Here is a 17,190-nt window from a genome sequence, read left to right as displayed (position 1 = left end):
CCAGGCTGAATCTGCCTAAGAGCATGACGGTGAGCTCTTTTTTTTATGAAACAGGAGGGGCAGCGCCCCTATGACGGTGAGCTCTTGCTCCTAGATAATATCTATTTTACCTCTCCAGGTGGACTGAGCCAAACCAACAGGTCACATACGCCACTTTGTTGAGAATCTACACAGCGGATATTAGAAAGTGCTATACGAGGAGGCGCCATCCGGTATAATGGCAAAAAGTTAAATACCTCTAGAAAGACGCTCATCATCATTACATTGTCATAGGTTTACAGGGTTGAATTCTCAACTGAATTTAAAGAAAAAAATGACAAATTGGCGGCATGGGCATCTCACTGCAGCAAGCTACAATTTAAAATTTCAAAATTCTAAAAGAATAAGACCACATCTAATACAACAACAAGCAAGAGACTAGCAATTATATAATTATTATTTCACGTTGATGAAGAGAGAACAAGACTACAATTATATAAATATTGTCTTCTAATCAGATTGCTTTGCATCTTGATGAGAGATATGCCTAGGTATAGTCAGCTATTATCTTTTTATTCTTATGACCCGCTATTACCTTGGTAGGCTTCAATAATAATGCCATCTAGATTGCAAGCAAAGACATAGAAAACAGCTAGAAAATTGAGGATCAAAGGAGCTAACCATGGCTGATGTGAGTCATACACAACATGAATTATTTGCGCAACAAAGCAAGTCGATGATCTACCAAGCGAGCTTGCCACATACACAATTTCAAGTGGAAACCATTAATTGGTTGGAATAAGAGATCAAGTTGCAAGCTAAGGCAAAGCACAATTTTGAGGGTGACCAAGGGGGGAAAATATTGCAACTGCCATGTAGACGCACAACTTAAAATAACATATAGGCTGCAGAACGACTAGGATCAAAATAAAATAGAAAAACGACAACATGGTGTGGCTATGGTAGAGCTGTGATGTGATTCCAGTGTAGCGGATGATAAAAGAGAGTGTTCGATGTCAAGAGGATCAAATTACAAACGCTTGATGATTATGGAGAAAAACAGTGCATTGACCTTGATGAAAGTGCAGCCGTAATACAATAACATTTGGAGAGGACCTCCACGGTCAAAAGATAGAAGAGGAGAGCGGCAAGGGCTAAGAGATCTAGAAAGCAATTAGAGAGTACTCAACTTGGTGAGTGCATTGGTAATGAATTTAAGGGGCTAAGGGCACCACAAGTACAAGCTCTATTGTGCTATCATTTCGAAATCGAGACGTGATCCTAACTTAGTCGGGAGGTTAAGTATCACCCTAACATAGTATAGCACCGTCGTTGCCGCGGAGGCATGGAAATCACCACCAGCGATGATTATGAAGCACTGAGATGGTGATGTCTGAATGTTAATGAGAGGGTCGAAAAAATTATTTTGGAGAAGAACGACTTTGTAGTAATGGCGTATTGGGGATGTGATCGAAAAATTAGTTCAAACCAATATTTGGCATGCATGCCTATCGTCATGTTCGATGAGAGGGGAGGATGAAATACATCCTCAATGACTACAACATAGTAGCCAGAATTCTTGGGAGCAACAGAGCTAGAAGAGAGGGATGGCAGCACATGCGTGTTTAAGACCGCTCCACTCGATACTTTCAACTCCACTAAAAAAACTTGATGGTGAAGTACCTGCGTTGAAGCACTCTTTTACATGCCAAGTCCAATAATTGTATCAGGAACGTCTCCATCTCTAAATAAAATAAAATATATCAAGGGAAGTCTCCATCTCTAAAATTTGGTAGAGTTGGAGTATTTGGGAGGTAGTAAACAACATGGACCTTAAAAACATGATGTGGCTACTAAGAGAGGGTTTTTTGCGAGCACAAAATGAATCTTTTGATGCTGGCATATGATTCTTGGTGCAAAATATAAAGCTCCATCAACTATGAGACAAAGAGTAGGAACAATATGGAAATGTAGCAATTGGAAATAGGAGAACAAATAAAAGAAAACCAGATATTTGCATACGATGAGCACTAAAGAGGACGCACCCAATTCTCACAATGGTTTCAACTGGAATTCGAAAATAATTTCAATTATTATCTATGATAGGCACTCACCTAGATCTTCTTTTAAAAGTTCAAGGATAATTTATCACTGGCCATAACAAAAATTCAAAATATACATCGTCTTGTGAAATAAAAAACATAATTTTAGGATAAAAGATGCTAGCTAGGGGCGCTATTTGCCCAGGACACCTTGCTAGTCTTCTTTTAAAAGTTCAAGGATAATTTATCACTGGTCATAACAAAAACTCAAAATATACATCATCTTGTGAAATAAAAAAACATAATTTTAGAATAAAAGAAGCTAGCTAGCGGCGCTATTTGTGTGGACCACCTTGCTAGTTATATTAATAAAGAAATGTTAAAAGAGCCACCACGTTAACTGGGAGAATCTCGAAATTTCCACTAAGAAAGAGAAGGGTTTACACCATTTGATTTTATGAAGATCCAACAATCTAAATTAACTCAAGAGTCCATGTAAAATATGATTAATCAATATCTAATTTTGAATTAAAATTTAAGAAATTAGGAGACGATTGTAGGGTCGAGATGGCGGACTAGAGGGGGGTGAATAGTCCTTTCTAAAACTAATTGCGCCGGCTAACCGAAACTTATGTGGAATTAAAACTATTCACTTAGCCAAGACTTCACCCATCTAACTATAACTCTAAGGCACATCCAAAAGATTCTACACAAAGCAAAAGGAGTGCCGGGCTAGATATGGCTCACCTACACAATTCTAGTTTGCAAGGTCACACAAGCCTATGCAACTAGTACTCAAACAACCGGGGAGCTCCTACACATACTAGTATGCAAAGTTTACAAAATCTAAGCACAACTAGTAGTTCTCAAAAGCAAGGCTACACAAGCCAAACTAGAGAGCTCAAAATTACTTAGTGACACAAACTAAGCAAAGTGACTAACAAGGCTACCCAAGCCAATTAGTCACACAAGAGTGCTACTTCTATGCCACACAAGCAAGGAAGGAAACTAGCAAGCTAACTAATTAAAAGAGCAACTACACAAGCACAAGATATATATGAATGTAAATACAAGACTTGTGATTTGGAGAATGCAAACCACCGAGAAGAGTAGACAAAGTTGACACGGTGATTTTTATTTCGAGGTTCACTTGGTTGCCACCAAGCTAATCCCCATTGAGACAAGCTCTAAGGTTGTCGCCGATCCTCTTGCTAGTGATGACTCTCAAGTCACACTCTCCCACGTGGAGTGCTCGCTCCGAGCTCTAGCATATGATCTGGCCGGACCACTTGTTGCTCTTCGCGTCTCGCTCAACTAGAGTTGCTCTTCGCAGCTCCCGCGGGGTGAGCACAATACCCCTTACAATCACTTCTCCGGAGCACCGCACAATCTTCTTGCGGGCTTCACAACGGAGACACACTACCAAGCCATCTAGGAGGTGGCAACCTCCAAGAGTAACAAGCACTAACGGCTTGCAACAGGATCACCTAGTGCCAAACTCTTGCAATCTCTCAATGCAACGCACTAGAATCGCTCTCTCACAATCGAATCACAATCTTTGCAAGAACAAGTGAGTTAGAGGGCTCTCAAGCACTCTCACACAAGGACACCAAGTCCCCAAGGTGCTCAACTACTCAAATGGCCGGCCACCACCTCTATTTATAGAGGGAAGCCCCAAACTAGCCGTTACACTCAAATCCTGTGAAAACAGAGTTTTCACGGACAGTCCGCCCCACAGGGCCCGGACGGTCCGCCATTTCAAATCCAACGGCTATATTCTCAATAAATGCTTCTCGGAGTCGACCGTTACAGCCCGGCCGGACGGTCCGCCTCACAAATGGTGGACGGTCCGCAGTTCATTTGGACAACCCATACAGAAAGACTAAGTTTTTGCGCCCGTTTCAGGTTTTAAAGGCGGACCGTCCGGTCCGCAGTTCACTTTGGACCACCATACAGAGCCAAGAACGGTTCTGTTCGAGCTCAAATGAAACAACTGCGGACCGTCCGCCATCCTGAAGCGGACCGTCCGCAGGTCTATTTTCAGCAGAAATGTACCTCGGTAAAACGCTCGTAACTCTTATCTCCGATATCCAAATTAGGTGATCTTGGACTCTATGGAAAGCTTATTCATAGGGCTACACAATCCAACTGAATACTTGATCCAAAACACAATGGATCAAAGCAATATTCCACTCCAAGATCCAACCTAGTTTCCGGAGAACACCGAAAAACCTTTCTTGCTTCCCATGTTGATCAACATCAACTCCAACACCTTCTCCTTTGCAAATGTGCCAACACCACCAAGTGAACAATACCATGTGCATGTGTGTTAGCATTTTCACAATCATTTTCAAAAGATTTCACTTGATCTCACCACGCCACTTGATCCTATCAACATCGCAATGTTAGATCGCTCAAGTGGCACTAGATGACCGATATGCAAACAAGTTTGCCCCTCTTGATAGTACGGCCATCTATCCTAAATCTGGTCATGCACTTCTCTACACAACCTTTGACCAGTGAAATGAAATGCCCTTCAAGTCATACCTTTGCCTTGCGCATTCCATTTTATCTTCCCAAATGTTGATGCCACACAAGCACCAAACTCCATCAAGCCTTTTGATCATCATCATGAGTCAACACTTGGCTTGATCTTCCTTGAATGATATGATCCACTCCATATCATCACATGACTTCTTTGGTCCATCGATCTTGACCTTGCTCGCTCTTCACCGTCGCCTCGGTCCATTGGTGCCAAGTCTTACCCAAGCTTCACCGCCTCGCGGTCCATCGCTTCAAAGTCTTGACTTGCCCTTCACCATTGCAACCGGTCCATCAAGCCAAGCCTTTTCTTGATCTTCTCCACATTGGTCACATGACTTCATGTCATGTCTCATATGCAATGAGTTCCTTCATCACACTATATGAGCATAGCTTCAACATGGCACATGTTGCTCATACTAGTGTATTTGTGTGGACTAATCACCTGTGTATCTCAAATAAATACTTATTAGTCCACCTAAGCTGTCACTCAATTACCAAAACCATACAAGGGCCTTTCAACGATCAAAGAGTCCACGTCGAATACAATTACCTAAATTCAGAATTAAAAAAGGAAAATTAGGTCATCATAGAAGAGTCCAAATTGAACAAATTTAGTGAGTAGTTAAATTCGAATTTAAAAAGTTAAGGAATTATCAGTTGACTAAATAATACATATAGAATAAAAATAGATAAATTGTGAGTTAAAATATAACAATTAATAGTTGCTTTATATAGCAATTCAAAAGCAGATTAGGAAGAAAATAGCTAAATAAATAGTATATATCAAATACAACTAATCAATAACCAATTTGAAGTTTAAAAAACAAATTCACAAAATATTGTGTGTCAAATATGATTAATAAACAGCTATATGAAAACCGTGCAGCATTTAACATGCAAAAACATGCGATCCCAACTACCATCAGTCAAATCTTAGATCTAGCCAATGGAACTATTGCATGCGAACAGATCGTAATCAGGGATAAGTGCTGGATCATTGTTAAGAGTGCTCGTGAATTTGATGTGTCTCTGCATGAACTTGGATGAGCCGAGGTAGGTCATCCTGCGGTCGGAGCAGCTACGTACTCCACCCTTGAGATGGATAAGCTAGCTACGCGACCTGGTGCCGTAACCCGTCTGCAGGTGGTACACCGGAGGGCTCCCGTCCAGGCGCTCTACAATGCGTCATCTTAGCATGCAACGGTCGAGGAGTGGTCGGAAGAAAAGAGGATGCGTGACGGGGCGGCGTAGGGCATACCGGTGCCCTTGTCATTAGCGGCGGCCAGGAGGGTGAGCTCCACGAGGTCTGGCGGCGAGGAGCAGTAGGCAGCACTGGGGAGAGGGCCAAGGCCGGTGACTAGGAGGAGGTGGAGGAGGAGGAGGAGGAGGAGGAGAGCGAGTGTCTCCACGGCGCTGATGTTTCACCGTGGGCGCCCCGGCGGGTGGAGCATCGACCGGAGCTCGTCGGTGGCCATCGCTGGAGTGGCCTGTTTCTGTCTGATCTTGAAGCTCAGCACAACACACACTCAACTTTATAACAAACTGGACTGGACTGGATGGATTTGAAGTGAAGAGATGGCGAATCAAGCCTGGATCCTTGGAGAGTTCAGTGGCAGGAGTGGCGAGGCTCCAGTGCATTTTAAGGTTGTGTCCGAGTGAGGAGTGGTGTGCGGCGGTGGATGTGCGAAGCCCTCACGCACTTGAGTTGAGGCCAGGTCGATGTCCCAATCCGACCTGTGCAATGAGTTGTCTTGGAGTTTCAGGATGCGGCACGGTATTTAGGATGTTTGGTGTACATGGTGCACTAGCCGTGCTTCGGCGAGGGGTCCTGCATGGTGGTGGCTCTTTCGGTGTGGTGCAGTGGGCTTCTCTACTAACTTCCGCCAACGTATGGCTGGAGTTGGGAGATCGGTGATCGTGTGTGCATGATCCGAAGAAGGCAATGGCATAGTGGAGTCGTTGTGGCTACTTGGCTTGCAGCGGACTGCGGTGGCCAGTTCTGCATGGCAGTGGTTGGATGGCGTGGGACATCATCGTGATGACGACGCTCGTGAGGTGGGCTGCTTGTTGACTTCCTCTTGGGTAATGGTGGCGCGGTGTGGTGGTTTTGTATGAGTCGAGTTGAGTTGCGCAACCATATTGATGTCTTAATCCAACTGTTTGTTGTTTAAGTCGAGTTCAAGAGGAGTTATGCGGTCGTGTTAGCCATTGGTGGTGTCATTGTTGGTTGTTGTAGTGCCCAGTCTGGACGTTGTCTACTCTTTTAATATAATCAGCTCCTGCCTGGTTCATTTAAAAAAGTTATGCAGAGTAAAATGTCGCTGCTGCAAGTCTGGCTTTCTGCCACTGGGGCTAGCCTCTAAGGCACTACAATAGGAAGCGAGTGTAAAAGGGCGAAATCCAGGTGGAAAATTTTTCTGGCGGCGATTCTGGCAACTCCTTTCCTCTCTGGCGGCCGAGATGGCATCAGAGTGGGAGGAGGGCTTCGGAATCGGCGTGCAGTTGTATATAGATCAGATAGGTTAGTATCTTGGTCTACGTTTTGCTTGTTGTCGAGGTCGAGGATGGATCTAGGGTGCTTGGAAGTGGTGGCCGCGACAACACCGCTCTGACAACAAATAATCTCCGGTGAAGAGGGCGGTTCCTGCATCTTCTCCGGTGAAGCTTTTGTGCTGTCACTGTGCCTCTTCCTAGGGTTTAGGGTTTGCCGGAGGTTTGATTTTGCTGATTCGGTTTGATTTCGGTCGGATAGATGGGGTAAAATTGAATCCACTGCGGCTTGGTTTCTTTCGTGCTCGTCGCTATTGATGGGGAGGTGGCGAGGAGTATCTGGATCTTCCGATTTGTTTTCGAATGTACCCTTTTCTTCCTGTGTCAGCGGTCGGAGCTTTCCCGTCTTCACCAGGCGGCGGGAGTGCCCGCCTTTTGCTTCAAGGCTGTAGAGCAGACCGCGGGTTCCGTGGAAGATAGGTGGATGGACCATGCTCGGGCTTCCCTCGATGGCGGTCGTTGTCGACGGTGAGTAGCAGTCCAGGATCAGAGGAGCTCGGGGTGCGGCCCCGATCGATGGGCTATCGACGACGCCTTCATCTCATCCGCGTGGGTGTGTGTTTACTGCGACTCTTCAAAGCCTTTGTGGCGATAGGGTTCCTCCTAATCTGGGCAAGATGGCGAACCAGCGACTCTGGTGGCTTCCAGCGGTGGCCGGCGGAAGAAGGTCCCCGAGGATTGGAGGTGCAGAAGGTCCTAGGATCTTAATTGTAATTTTATAGTTTGTTAGGGATCTATCTGCAAAACACTCAGTCTGTATCCTTTTCGGATGTACCTATATTTGTACGGTTTTCTTAACATCAATACAGGTGTGTCTTGATTAAAAAAAGAAGAAGAGAAGCAGAGTAGCAGACAAGTAGTGTTGTGGCGTGGTGTATGACTGAATCTTAAAATAATTGATTGGCGGTCTGTTTCTTTCGACCACACTCTTCCATTAAGAAACAGATGAGATCGTATCACAGATGCCCGAACCCAGCGAGACGAGGTGTGGTATGCGCGCGTGTGGTATTTTTCTTCTCTCCCCTATCATATATTTACGTGGATCATCTCACTTCTTCTGACATGGGTCTTTGAAATTCATGGATTTCTGAATTTTCTAATGGACTAAACTCAATTTGGGTCTAAAATTTCAGCAAGTAGTATTCCTTTGCTTGCTTTCATTATTGCTTACGCTCTTCCTCCGTGGAAAGTACACAGGCACACGCCTGCTACTCGCTCACGGCTCCAGCTAGCTCTCTTTTCTTGGCAACGGGCCAACGGCCTTGCCACTTTGACAGTGGCCACGCTGGTGGTGGTGGGTGGCTGGCTGTGGTGTGGTGTTGCCTTTCTGTTTCTCCGTTCCGTTTGGTGCCTTCAATGATTCATTCACTCGCATTAGCACTCGTCATATCTGGCCTGCATCCGTATGTGTAGTGTGTACAATAACTAGCACGGTGGTTTGCACGCGACTCGCGCGGCTAGTTCTATATTTAACTGCTTGTTTCATGATTGAAACAGCATTTAATTGTATTTTTAGATAGAAAAGCTAAATAACACTTTAAATCTTATGGGTGACTGCAACCGAATCCCATTTTTCGGTATTTTTATTATTGCAATTTGTTATGGATTTTATTTTAAGAATAAAAGCAAAAGGTATATATGCACTTTAGATGGAAAATGGGATAAAAGTTAAAATGAAGGGAAAACAATTGGTTAGATTTTAGAAGAAGTTATGTTTATGTATAGCAAATAAATCAAGGAATTTTTTCTCAAAAAAATCAAGGAAGAATGAATATGAAAAATAAGTTTTGAAGGAAACTAAAAGATAATGCATGCGGATTATCTCTCAAAGTGTTAAGTTCGATCCTGGATCATATTCAAGGAATTATAAAAAAGGGAAAATTTTGGTTTACATCCTTGAACTATCACAAAAGTTCGAATTTCAATCTTCAACTACGAAACCGGATAACATATGTCATCCAATTGTTGAAACCGGGCAAATTTCGATGGTGGTTTTTTCATTTTGTGAGAATTAAAAATATTCAAATTTAAACTAAAAAATCATAAGTAATTCATTTTAAATAAAAATACAAATTGGCATCAAAAGTTTTCTAAAATGTAACCTATTTATTGGCATGATACTTGTCAGTTATTTAGATCTAATTTTTTACGTTTATAATATTTAGTTGCTTATAGTTATGCCTATTATTTTTGAATAACTAAGATTCAAATAGAGAAATAATAGATAGGCTACACTTTTACAAAAATTTGGTACTAGTTCTGTATTTTCCTAATTTAAAATAAATTACTTTTGAATTTTAGATCTAATTAGAATTTTATTTTTCTAAAATAAAAGCTACAAAACCACCTAACGGCCAAATTGTCCGATTTCAATAGTTGAATGGTTTTGTTATCCGGTTTTGTAATTGAAAGTTGAAAATCGGACTTTTACGATAGTTCAAGTGTGTGAATCAGACTTTTTCCTTTAAAAAATGGTAGTGTCAATCGGACTTATATGTGAAGGCTAGCGTTCGAGAATCCTAGGATTAATAGCAACACTGAAAAATAAAGATCAAACAAACAACTTTCAACTCCGCTATCACTCTGGCAAATCAATCGGCCAATGTTACTGCGCCTCGACCAACAGAGTTGGGAACAAAAGGATTGCTGACATGGGAGCTATATGCACAAATGGTGGCTTTGCAGGGAGTATTCTTACCCTGAAATTACAGAAATGTTCGATTTGCCATGGACCATGGTGATTTAATGTGTGTCTACTGCTGGCGTAGGTAGTCGAACGCCTGCGTGAGAGTGGCCGTGAAGCGGGCGATGTTGATGCGTACGCTCTGCTTGTCGAGGTAGAACTCGGTCATCTTGTCCCACCCGCTGCGGTGGATGGCGCCTGGGTGCTTGATCGCCGGGTGCTCCGACCCCAGCATCTCCAGCAGCGTGCTCTCCTCGGCGGTCACGCTGTAGTCGAGGTACCTGAGCCCCATTTCCTTGGCCGGCTCGCCGAACTCCAGCGTCGCGATCACGTCCATCTTCCCGTACGGCACCACCTGGATCAGCACCGCGCCCGGCGGCAGGAACAGCAAGTTCGTCAGGCCCGCGCCGTGCACGCCCAGCAGCACGTCGAACGAGTTCACCACCCGCGCCTGCTCGTCCACGGTCACGTCGCGCCGGAGATCCATCGCCACCGCCTCGAACCCCGCCGCCTCCGCCGCCCGCAGAATCTCCTGCCGGTTCATGAACCGGCGGCTGTGCCCGCGGTGGATCAGCAGCAGCCGCGGCCTCCTGCCCGGCTCCCGGACCAGGCTCGCCGGCGCGTCGCGCGGGAGCGCGTAGACCTCGCGCACGAACCGGGTGAAGTCGGGCGTGGCGAGGCGCCCACCTGGCGACCATTCGGGGATGATGCCCAGGTCCCTGTGCTGATGGATCCCGACGGTGACGTGCGGGAAGCACCGCACGTGCGCGTCGTCGTCTAGGTCGACGACGTCGTACTTGGACAGGCCCTGCAGGATGGTCTTGTACGCCACCGGGTACCACGGCCGCATGTTGGTTATGAGGAACTGGACCTCGCCGGCGTACCGCCGCGACGCGATGAACAGCGGCACCAGCACGTCGGTGAAGTCGTGCCAGAAGTTGCCCGTGAGCCCGCCGAGCGCGAACAAGACGGCCGGTACGCTGTAGGTCACCGTGCACGCCGGGGCGGCAGCCTTGTCCTGCAGCTGCGTCACGGTGACCATCTTGACGTCCGGCATGGTCTTCCTGGAGTACGGCCGGATCCTCCACTCGCGGTGCTCCGACCAGCTGGTCGGGACAAGGCTCACCGTCAGGGCTGTGCTGTTGATGCGGACGTCGCCATCGACTTCGCAGGTTTCGGAGTAGTAGCCCTTGGTGTTGTACACAACCTTACCCTTCTCTGCTGCTCAGGCCAAGAAAAAAAGACATTCAGCCTGATTAGTTAGCTTAATTCACCATTATTCATCTAATATATACAAAGATTAATTAGTGCTAGAGAATGATGATTTGTCAATTAATCAAAGAATTATGTAACGTAAAGAGGTGTCTATCTATTATCTTATTAATTGGTGCCCAACAAACGGAGCCTCCACGTTCGCTCTCAAAGACTAAAAATTTCCACGTTAATCGGAGAAAAATAAAAAAATAAAAATTACCCACCACTGCCATTATGATAAAAATTAGACTAAAATACACCTTTTCCTAATTAAAAATCACCCACCAATGCCATGATGAAAAATTAAATATAAAATACCAATTAGCTATGTATCAGTTACAAATATATTCTATTAAAAACAGAAGCTAACAAAAATCAATCAAAATAAAACGAAAATAAGAATGATTATATGCATAATATTATTAAAGCTCAACAAATCAAATTGTAATTACAGATAGATCATATTTGAATTGTTTTAACCAACAATAAGACAAAATTTACGATAATGAATAGGGTGATGTATGATAAAAAATAGTATAACACAACTAGAAAATAGCTTATTAGTACCGGTCATGGGGATGGCTTTATACCGGTTGTTTCAACCGGTACTGGCCGGCCGGTACTAAATGGATGGCCATTTAGTACCAGTCGCACCAACCGGTACTAAAGACAGACAATAAAGACGAAAAAATGCATGCAATTTTGAGGAATCGAACCCACAACTTCAGTCTTCACGCGGAGCTTCATTTACCATCTCACCTATGCATCACATGTGACTATGTGCGAGATGATTTCCTTTTGAAGTATTCGTGGAGGCCTATTTAGTACCGGGTCAAAACCACCGACCGATATTAAATTTCGCATTTTAGTACCGGCCGGCGCCTTGGCCCGGTACTAAATGGCCGCGCCATTTTAGTACCGGACCAAAACACCGGCCGGTACTAAAATGCGACATTTAGTACCGGCCGGTGTCTTAGCCCGGTACTAAAATGGCTCCGGGGGCTTCCAAATTTGAGCCCGGTACTAATATTGCCCCATGCCAACGTTTATACTGGACTAAAGCATGCCCGGTACTAATGGGCATGGACGAATGAGACTTTTTCTAGTAGTGTAATCTTTAAGTAAGGATATAACGTATGCGAATTTTTGAATTTTCAATACTAGCCGTTGTACGCCTAGTATAGAGTAAGACTGATACTACAACTGGCTACTAGTTGTAAGGATTCTTGCAGTCTAGGCCAGTCTCATTGGGAGTGTCATAGTAGTGTCATGAGCATTAAATTTGCTGATATGGCAAAAATTTTATGAAGATGAAGAGTGTCATGCACCATGACACTCCTCTAACACGATTACCTAATTTCTGATCTTGGTAACTGTGTCGATACACTCCCACTGAGACTGGGCAGCCCACGATAGTAGTTTATCCTTCATCATTAATATATGGTTAACTTATTTCTCTCACAAAGTTTCTCGAAACTGGCTACTTGCTGCTAGAATACTAATGACTTCTCAATAACTGAACAAATGTGGGGGACCTTGACTGTTTGTGTTTTTAAGATTCTCGTACGCAAATCAGAAACTTCTTTCATGCTGTGATAATTAGCTAGGTATCATCCCTGATGAATCTCAGCAATTCACGTTACATCTCACGGCTGACAACACAGGGGTGGACATTTTGCCCTATGCTAATAACAAATGACTTAATTTTGTACTTAGTTTGTTTTTCCAATTACGATTTCCCTGGATACACAGTCTGAAACATATGAACTTGCATTTTTCTTTTTTTGATGGAACGAGAGGGGATTAGGATCCCCTGCTGATTATAATTATTATATAAAAATAGGAACATGGTTTTACAACGGGCAACTTAAGAAACAAAGAAAGAAATTGCAATTATGATCAGAATGACAGGAATAATGCTCACATGATTCACCTGAACCTTGATTCAGTTGTTTATCTGCGATCGGCTGTACGTCCGAGATTAATAAGGAACAATCAAAAATTGATCGTCAGTTTATGGACTACAACACTACTAGAAAAAGAGCTATCAGTGCCGGTTGAAAAAGGACTTCAGTCCTGGTTTTCCAACCGGTGCTAGCAAAGTGAGACCAATAGGATCTGCCTTTGTCACCGGGTAAATCACCCGGTGCCTATAACCTCCTTTAGTACCGGTTGGAATACCAACCGGTACCAAGGGCCGCCCCCGTTCCCCCCATCCGGCCCGTTCCCCGTTCCCCCCATCCTCTCCCGTTCCCGGCATCCTCTCTCGTTTTTCTAGCATGCTCCAATAGCGGAGCCAACGATTCATTCCAACGAATCAAACACAAAATATTGAATCCACCGATACACAATACTCATTGATCTCACAAATTATTCAAAGAATTGTTCACAAGATAGATGCAATCCATACAATCCCACATACATCTCTATTTCAGAAAAAGTAAGAAAAAAAAGGAAAAAATCACTCACGGCAGCAGCGGCGGTGGCCAGCAGCTCGTGCGCCCGCACCCCACGGCCGGCTCCCGCGGTGGCGGCGGTGGCGGCCGGCTGGCCGCGTGCCTGTGCCCCACGGCCGGCTCTTGGCCAGCTCCCACAGACCCACAACGGTGGCGGCCCTCTCGCCCCATGGCGGCGGCGGCGAGCGGCCGGGAACCGCAACGGTGCGGCCCTCGCGCCCCCCGGCCGCAGCGGCGAAGGCCGGCTCGCGCGCCCCACTGCGGTGGCGGCGGCCGCCTCGCGCGCCAGAGATAAGAGAGAGGTGGAGAACGAGAGGGTCAGAGATAAGAGAGATGAGCTGATGGCCATGGACTTAAAATATCGAGGGAGAGAGGCCGGCGTCATTTTTTTGTACCGGCTGCTTGTTTTAACCGGTGCCAATGCTCATATTTTTGGTACCGGTGCACCCGGAACTATTTTCATTGGTCTCGAGTAGTGGCATCGTCCGGTGCTAATTCTTAATCATTGGTACCGGGTAGTGCTATAACCCGGTACCAAAAGTTCTTTTTAGGCACCTTGAGCTATCGGTCCAGGCCAAAAGTACCTGCTGCTATTGCAGCCGGTACTGATGTGCCAGCTAGTACTTTTGGCCTGGACCGAAGGCTTGTTTTCTAGTAGTGCAGATAGGAAATAAGCATAGTTGTTGGCGCAAAGTTACACTGATGGTACAAGCACTCACAAGTTTCACCAGGATCTCTTTGATTAGTTGTTTATCCGTGATCAGTTGAGCTACCGTAGTGGCAACTGCACATGTCGTAACATGCAAGAACAACAGTTGTCGTCAGCTCATGTACTAAAGGTAGAAAATACCAGTACAAAAATGTAGAAAATAAGCATAACAGCTGAAACATTACCACCTTGGTTGTGGAAGGACAAGAACCCTAACTTAAAAGTCAGGATCGGAATCTCCTTATCTCATGATTTATTACCTTTTAGAGTGACAAATTTATTTTTGCAATAATCCATGCACAATTATTAGAAGAGAGCCCATTCCAAACCATAATCCGCCCATTGGTTGGTTCAAACTTCTGCTTAGTTTAATGACCTTAGGCAAGCTCAGTCTAGATCACACAATCATCTCTGGACCAATGGCACTACTGTGAGATGTTCCAGTGCAGTTGCAGAGATACAATTACACTAACGTGCAGGAAGGGATAACAAGGATAACAAGATATCAACTAGCTAGCAGACAGGTGAGAAATGACATCTATGATCATAATTTACCATATGATGAATGGAACAGTGGTGATGAGGTGACGAAGGGTTCGTTACCGTTGAGGCCGCTGACCGCTGCGAGGCGACGAGATAGATGAGGAGCACGGAGAGGATGCCAACGACGAAGCCGATGTTGAGGTGGATGAGCGCCTTCTTCATGCTCTTCCCAGGCTTCTCCTCGCAGAAACTCATTGCCACCCTTCCTTCTGCCTGTTACTAGTGAGTAAGGACGTGGTGTGAGGTTAGGATCGGGTTTTAATCTGGGGGGAAATGATCATTGTTTATCCGCATGGGAACAGCGCGCCATAAGCCACTACCGGAAAACGGTATTTTGCCGTGTGCCAGAATCTTCGTCGTGTGCATTATTTCGGGCACACGACGAAGACCTCATTTGCCGTGTGTCGCCAGAAGAACACACGGCAAAGCAAAAACACACGGGAAACCTTACTCTTCGCCGTGTGCCAAGGGCCAGCACACGGCAAACCTTGCTCTTCGCCGTGTGTCAGCCAGTAGGCACACGGCGAACATGGATCACGTGCGGGGCACACCCCTCTGCCGTCAGGGGGCCTCACGGCCGTTATTGTTTGCCATGTGCCAGGGCTAGGCACACGGCGAACTCCCATCTTCACCGTGTGCCAGTCGGTTGACACACTGCGAACTCCCCGGCTGCCGTCAACACTCGGACGGACGTCACGCCAGTCCCTATTCGCCGTGTGTCCACGCTGGCACATGGCAACACATAGACCTTTGCCGTGTGCCTGGCTCTAGGCACACGGCAAAGATTATGTTTGCCGTGTGCCTTAGTTGAGCACACGGCGAACACGAAAAAAAATCATGTTTTTGCTTCCAAATTTTTTCTACACTCTTCATAATTTGTTTGGTACTCTATGTTTGAATATGAGATTTTTATAGATATATTAGTTGTATTAAACTAATTTATTTCAATTTATTGTTTTATTTCATGTAAATCTAATTTAATTCCAAAGGGTATTAAATAATAGGAAATTTTTTTAAAAAAATGATATTCATAATATTGACTGTAGTGTTAGAGTTTATGTAGTAGTTGAAACAAAATTTCAAAGATTGTGGTAATGAAACATTACGACGATCGTGGTGGCAAATAGTTTTTGAATTATGTAAAATTCGAACGATGTCAGAAAATTATGAGATTTGCCCGAACTTCATGCTATCATACGTCGAATGTATGGTAAAAATTTGAGCACGATACGAACATTTTGTCATGATGATGCTTATAAACTGAGAGTTTCCCGAAGAAGTTTCCGAGAGAAGAAGAAGAGAAGGTTAAGTTTGTACATGTTATGATAGAAAAATTTCAGTTTGACGTTCAAAATTTTTATATAGACAATATGCAATAATGATTTAGTCATGTTGAAATTTCAAATTTTTTTGGCTCCATTTGGTATTTTTAATGTTTTAATTGCAAATAAACTACTATAATTGCCATAAGTAAAATGTGATTAATTATGACATGAAACAATAGAATGGAATTAGTTAAAAAAAACTCATCAAATTTATTGAGGCCATATAAAAAATTTGAGTGTTTAGATTTAGTTGTTTTTTGAAAAGTTCAATATCAAATTTTGAACATTAAATTATTCACTGCAAAAAAATTTCGCCGTGTGCCTAAACTGAAACACACGGCGAAGTCAGGCTTCGCCGTGTGTCCCGGATCTTGGCACACGGCGAAAACGGCGTTCAGCACTTAGCCGCGCCACCCCCGTCCGCGCGCCCCCAACCCGTCACACACACACTGCCGCCTAGCTAGGTCAAGAGCTTCTCACGCAGCCCCCGTCCGCCGCCCCCGTCCACCGCCGCCCGCGCCGCCCCCGCCGCCGGCTTCCAGCTCCGCTCCCTCCCCCCTCGGCGCGCCACCCGCGGTCCACCGCCCCGTGCTCCTCCTTGGAGCGCCGCCGCCACGCCCGGCCTGGTCCGGGGCAACCACGCCCCGAGGCCGCTCCGACGCCGGCCCCGCCTCCGCCGTCCGCCGCGGCCCCATCCTCCTCCGCGCGCCCAGGCCGGCCCCCGCCGCGGCCGTGCGCCCGGCCTGCTCTCGGGCCCGACCCCGCCTCCGCCGTCCGCACCCACGCCCCTGCGCCGCCTGGTCCGCACGCCGCCGGACCGCCGCCCACGCCGCCCCCGAGAGCCCCCGCTGGTACCTCGTGGTCGTGCTGCGGCGTGCAAAGGCAAGGTAATTAGCTTGCTTCTTGTGTTCTTGTACAGATACTCTGCGAGTGCATGTTCTAGGTTGGTAATTTGGTAGCCCAATTAATCATGGTAGCTTGAAAGTACAGATACCCTGCGAGTGCAACTTGAAATGCAACTTGATAACTATATTGATGACTTGAGAAAAGATGATAGCTTTAAAGACCTAAATAATCTTGTTGACCTCTTGATTAAGCTTGTAGA

The 17,190-nt window shown here is 45.4% G+C and overlaps 1 protein-coding gene across 1 annotated transcript; it reads right to left on the bottom strand.

The window, feature by feature from the left end:
- Positions 1–9,811: 9,811 nt before the first annotated feature.
- On the bottom strand, positions 9,812–14,955 carry LOC120674534 (alpha-1,3-arabinosyltransferase XAT3-like). Its single transcript, XM_039955701.1, has 3 exons — positions 14,821–14,955; positions 12,986–13,019; positions 9,812–11,019 (listed from the first exon to the last, which is right to left on the bottom strand). The coding sequence occupies exons 1-3, from the start codon at positions 14,953–14,955 to the stop codon at positions 9,869–9,871; spliced, it is 1,320 nt and encodes a 439-aa protein (XP_039811635.1). The 3' UTR covers positions 9,812–9,868.
- Positions 14,956–17,190: the final 2,235 nt, after the last annotated feature.

Source organism: Panicum virgatum, chromosome 5N, assembly GCF_016808335.1.
Source record: "Panicum virgatum strain AP13 chromosome 5N, P.virgatum_v5, whole genome shotgun sequence".
Taxonomy (NCBI): domain Eukaryota; kingdom Viridiplantae; phylum Streptophyta; class Magnoliopsida; order Poales; family Poaceae; genus Panicum; species Panicum virgatum.
The sequence above is the reverse complement of the archived record's forward strand: the minus strand, read 5'-3'. Positions and strand labels throughout refer to the sequence as shown.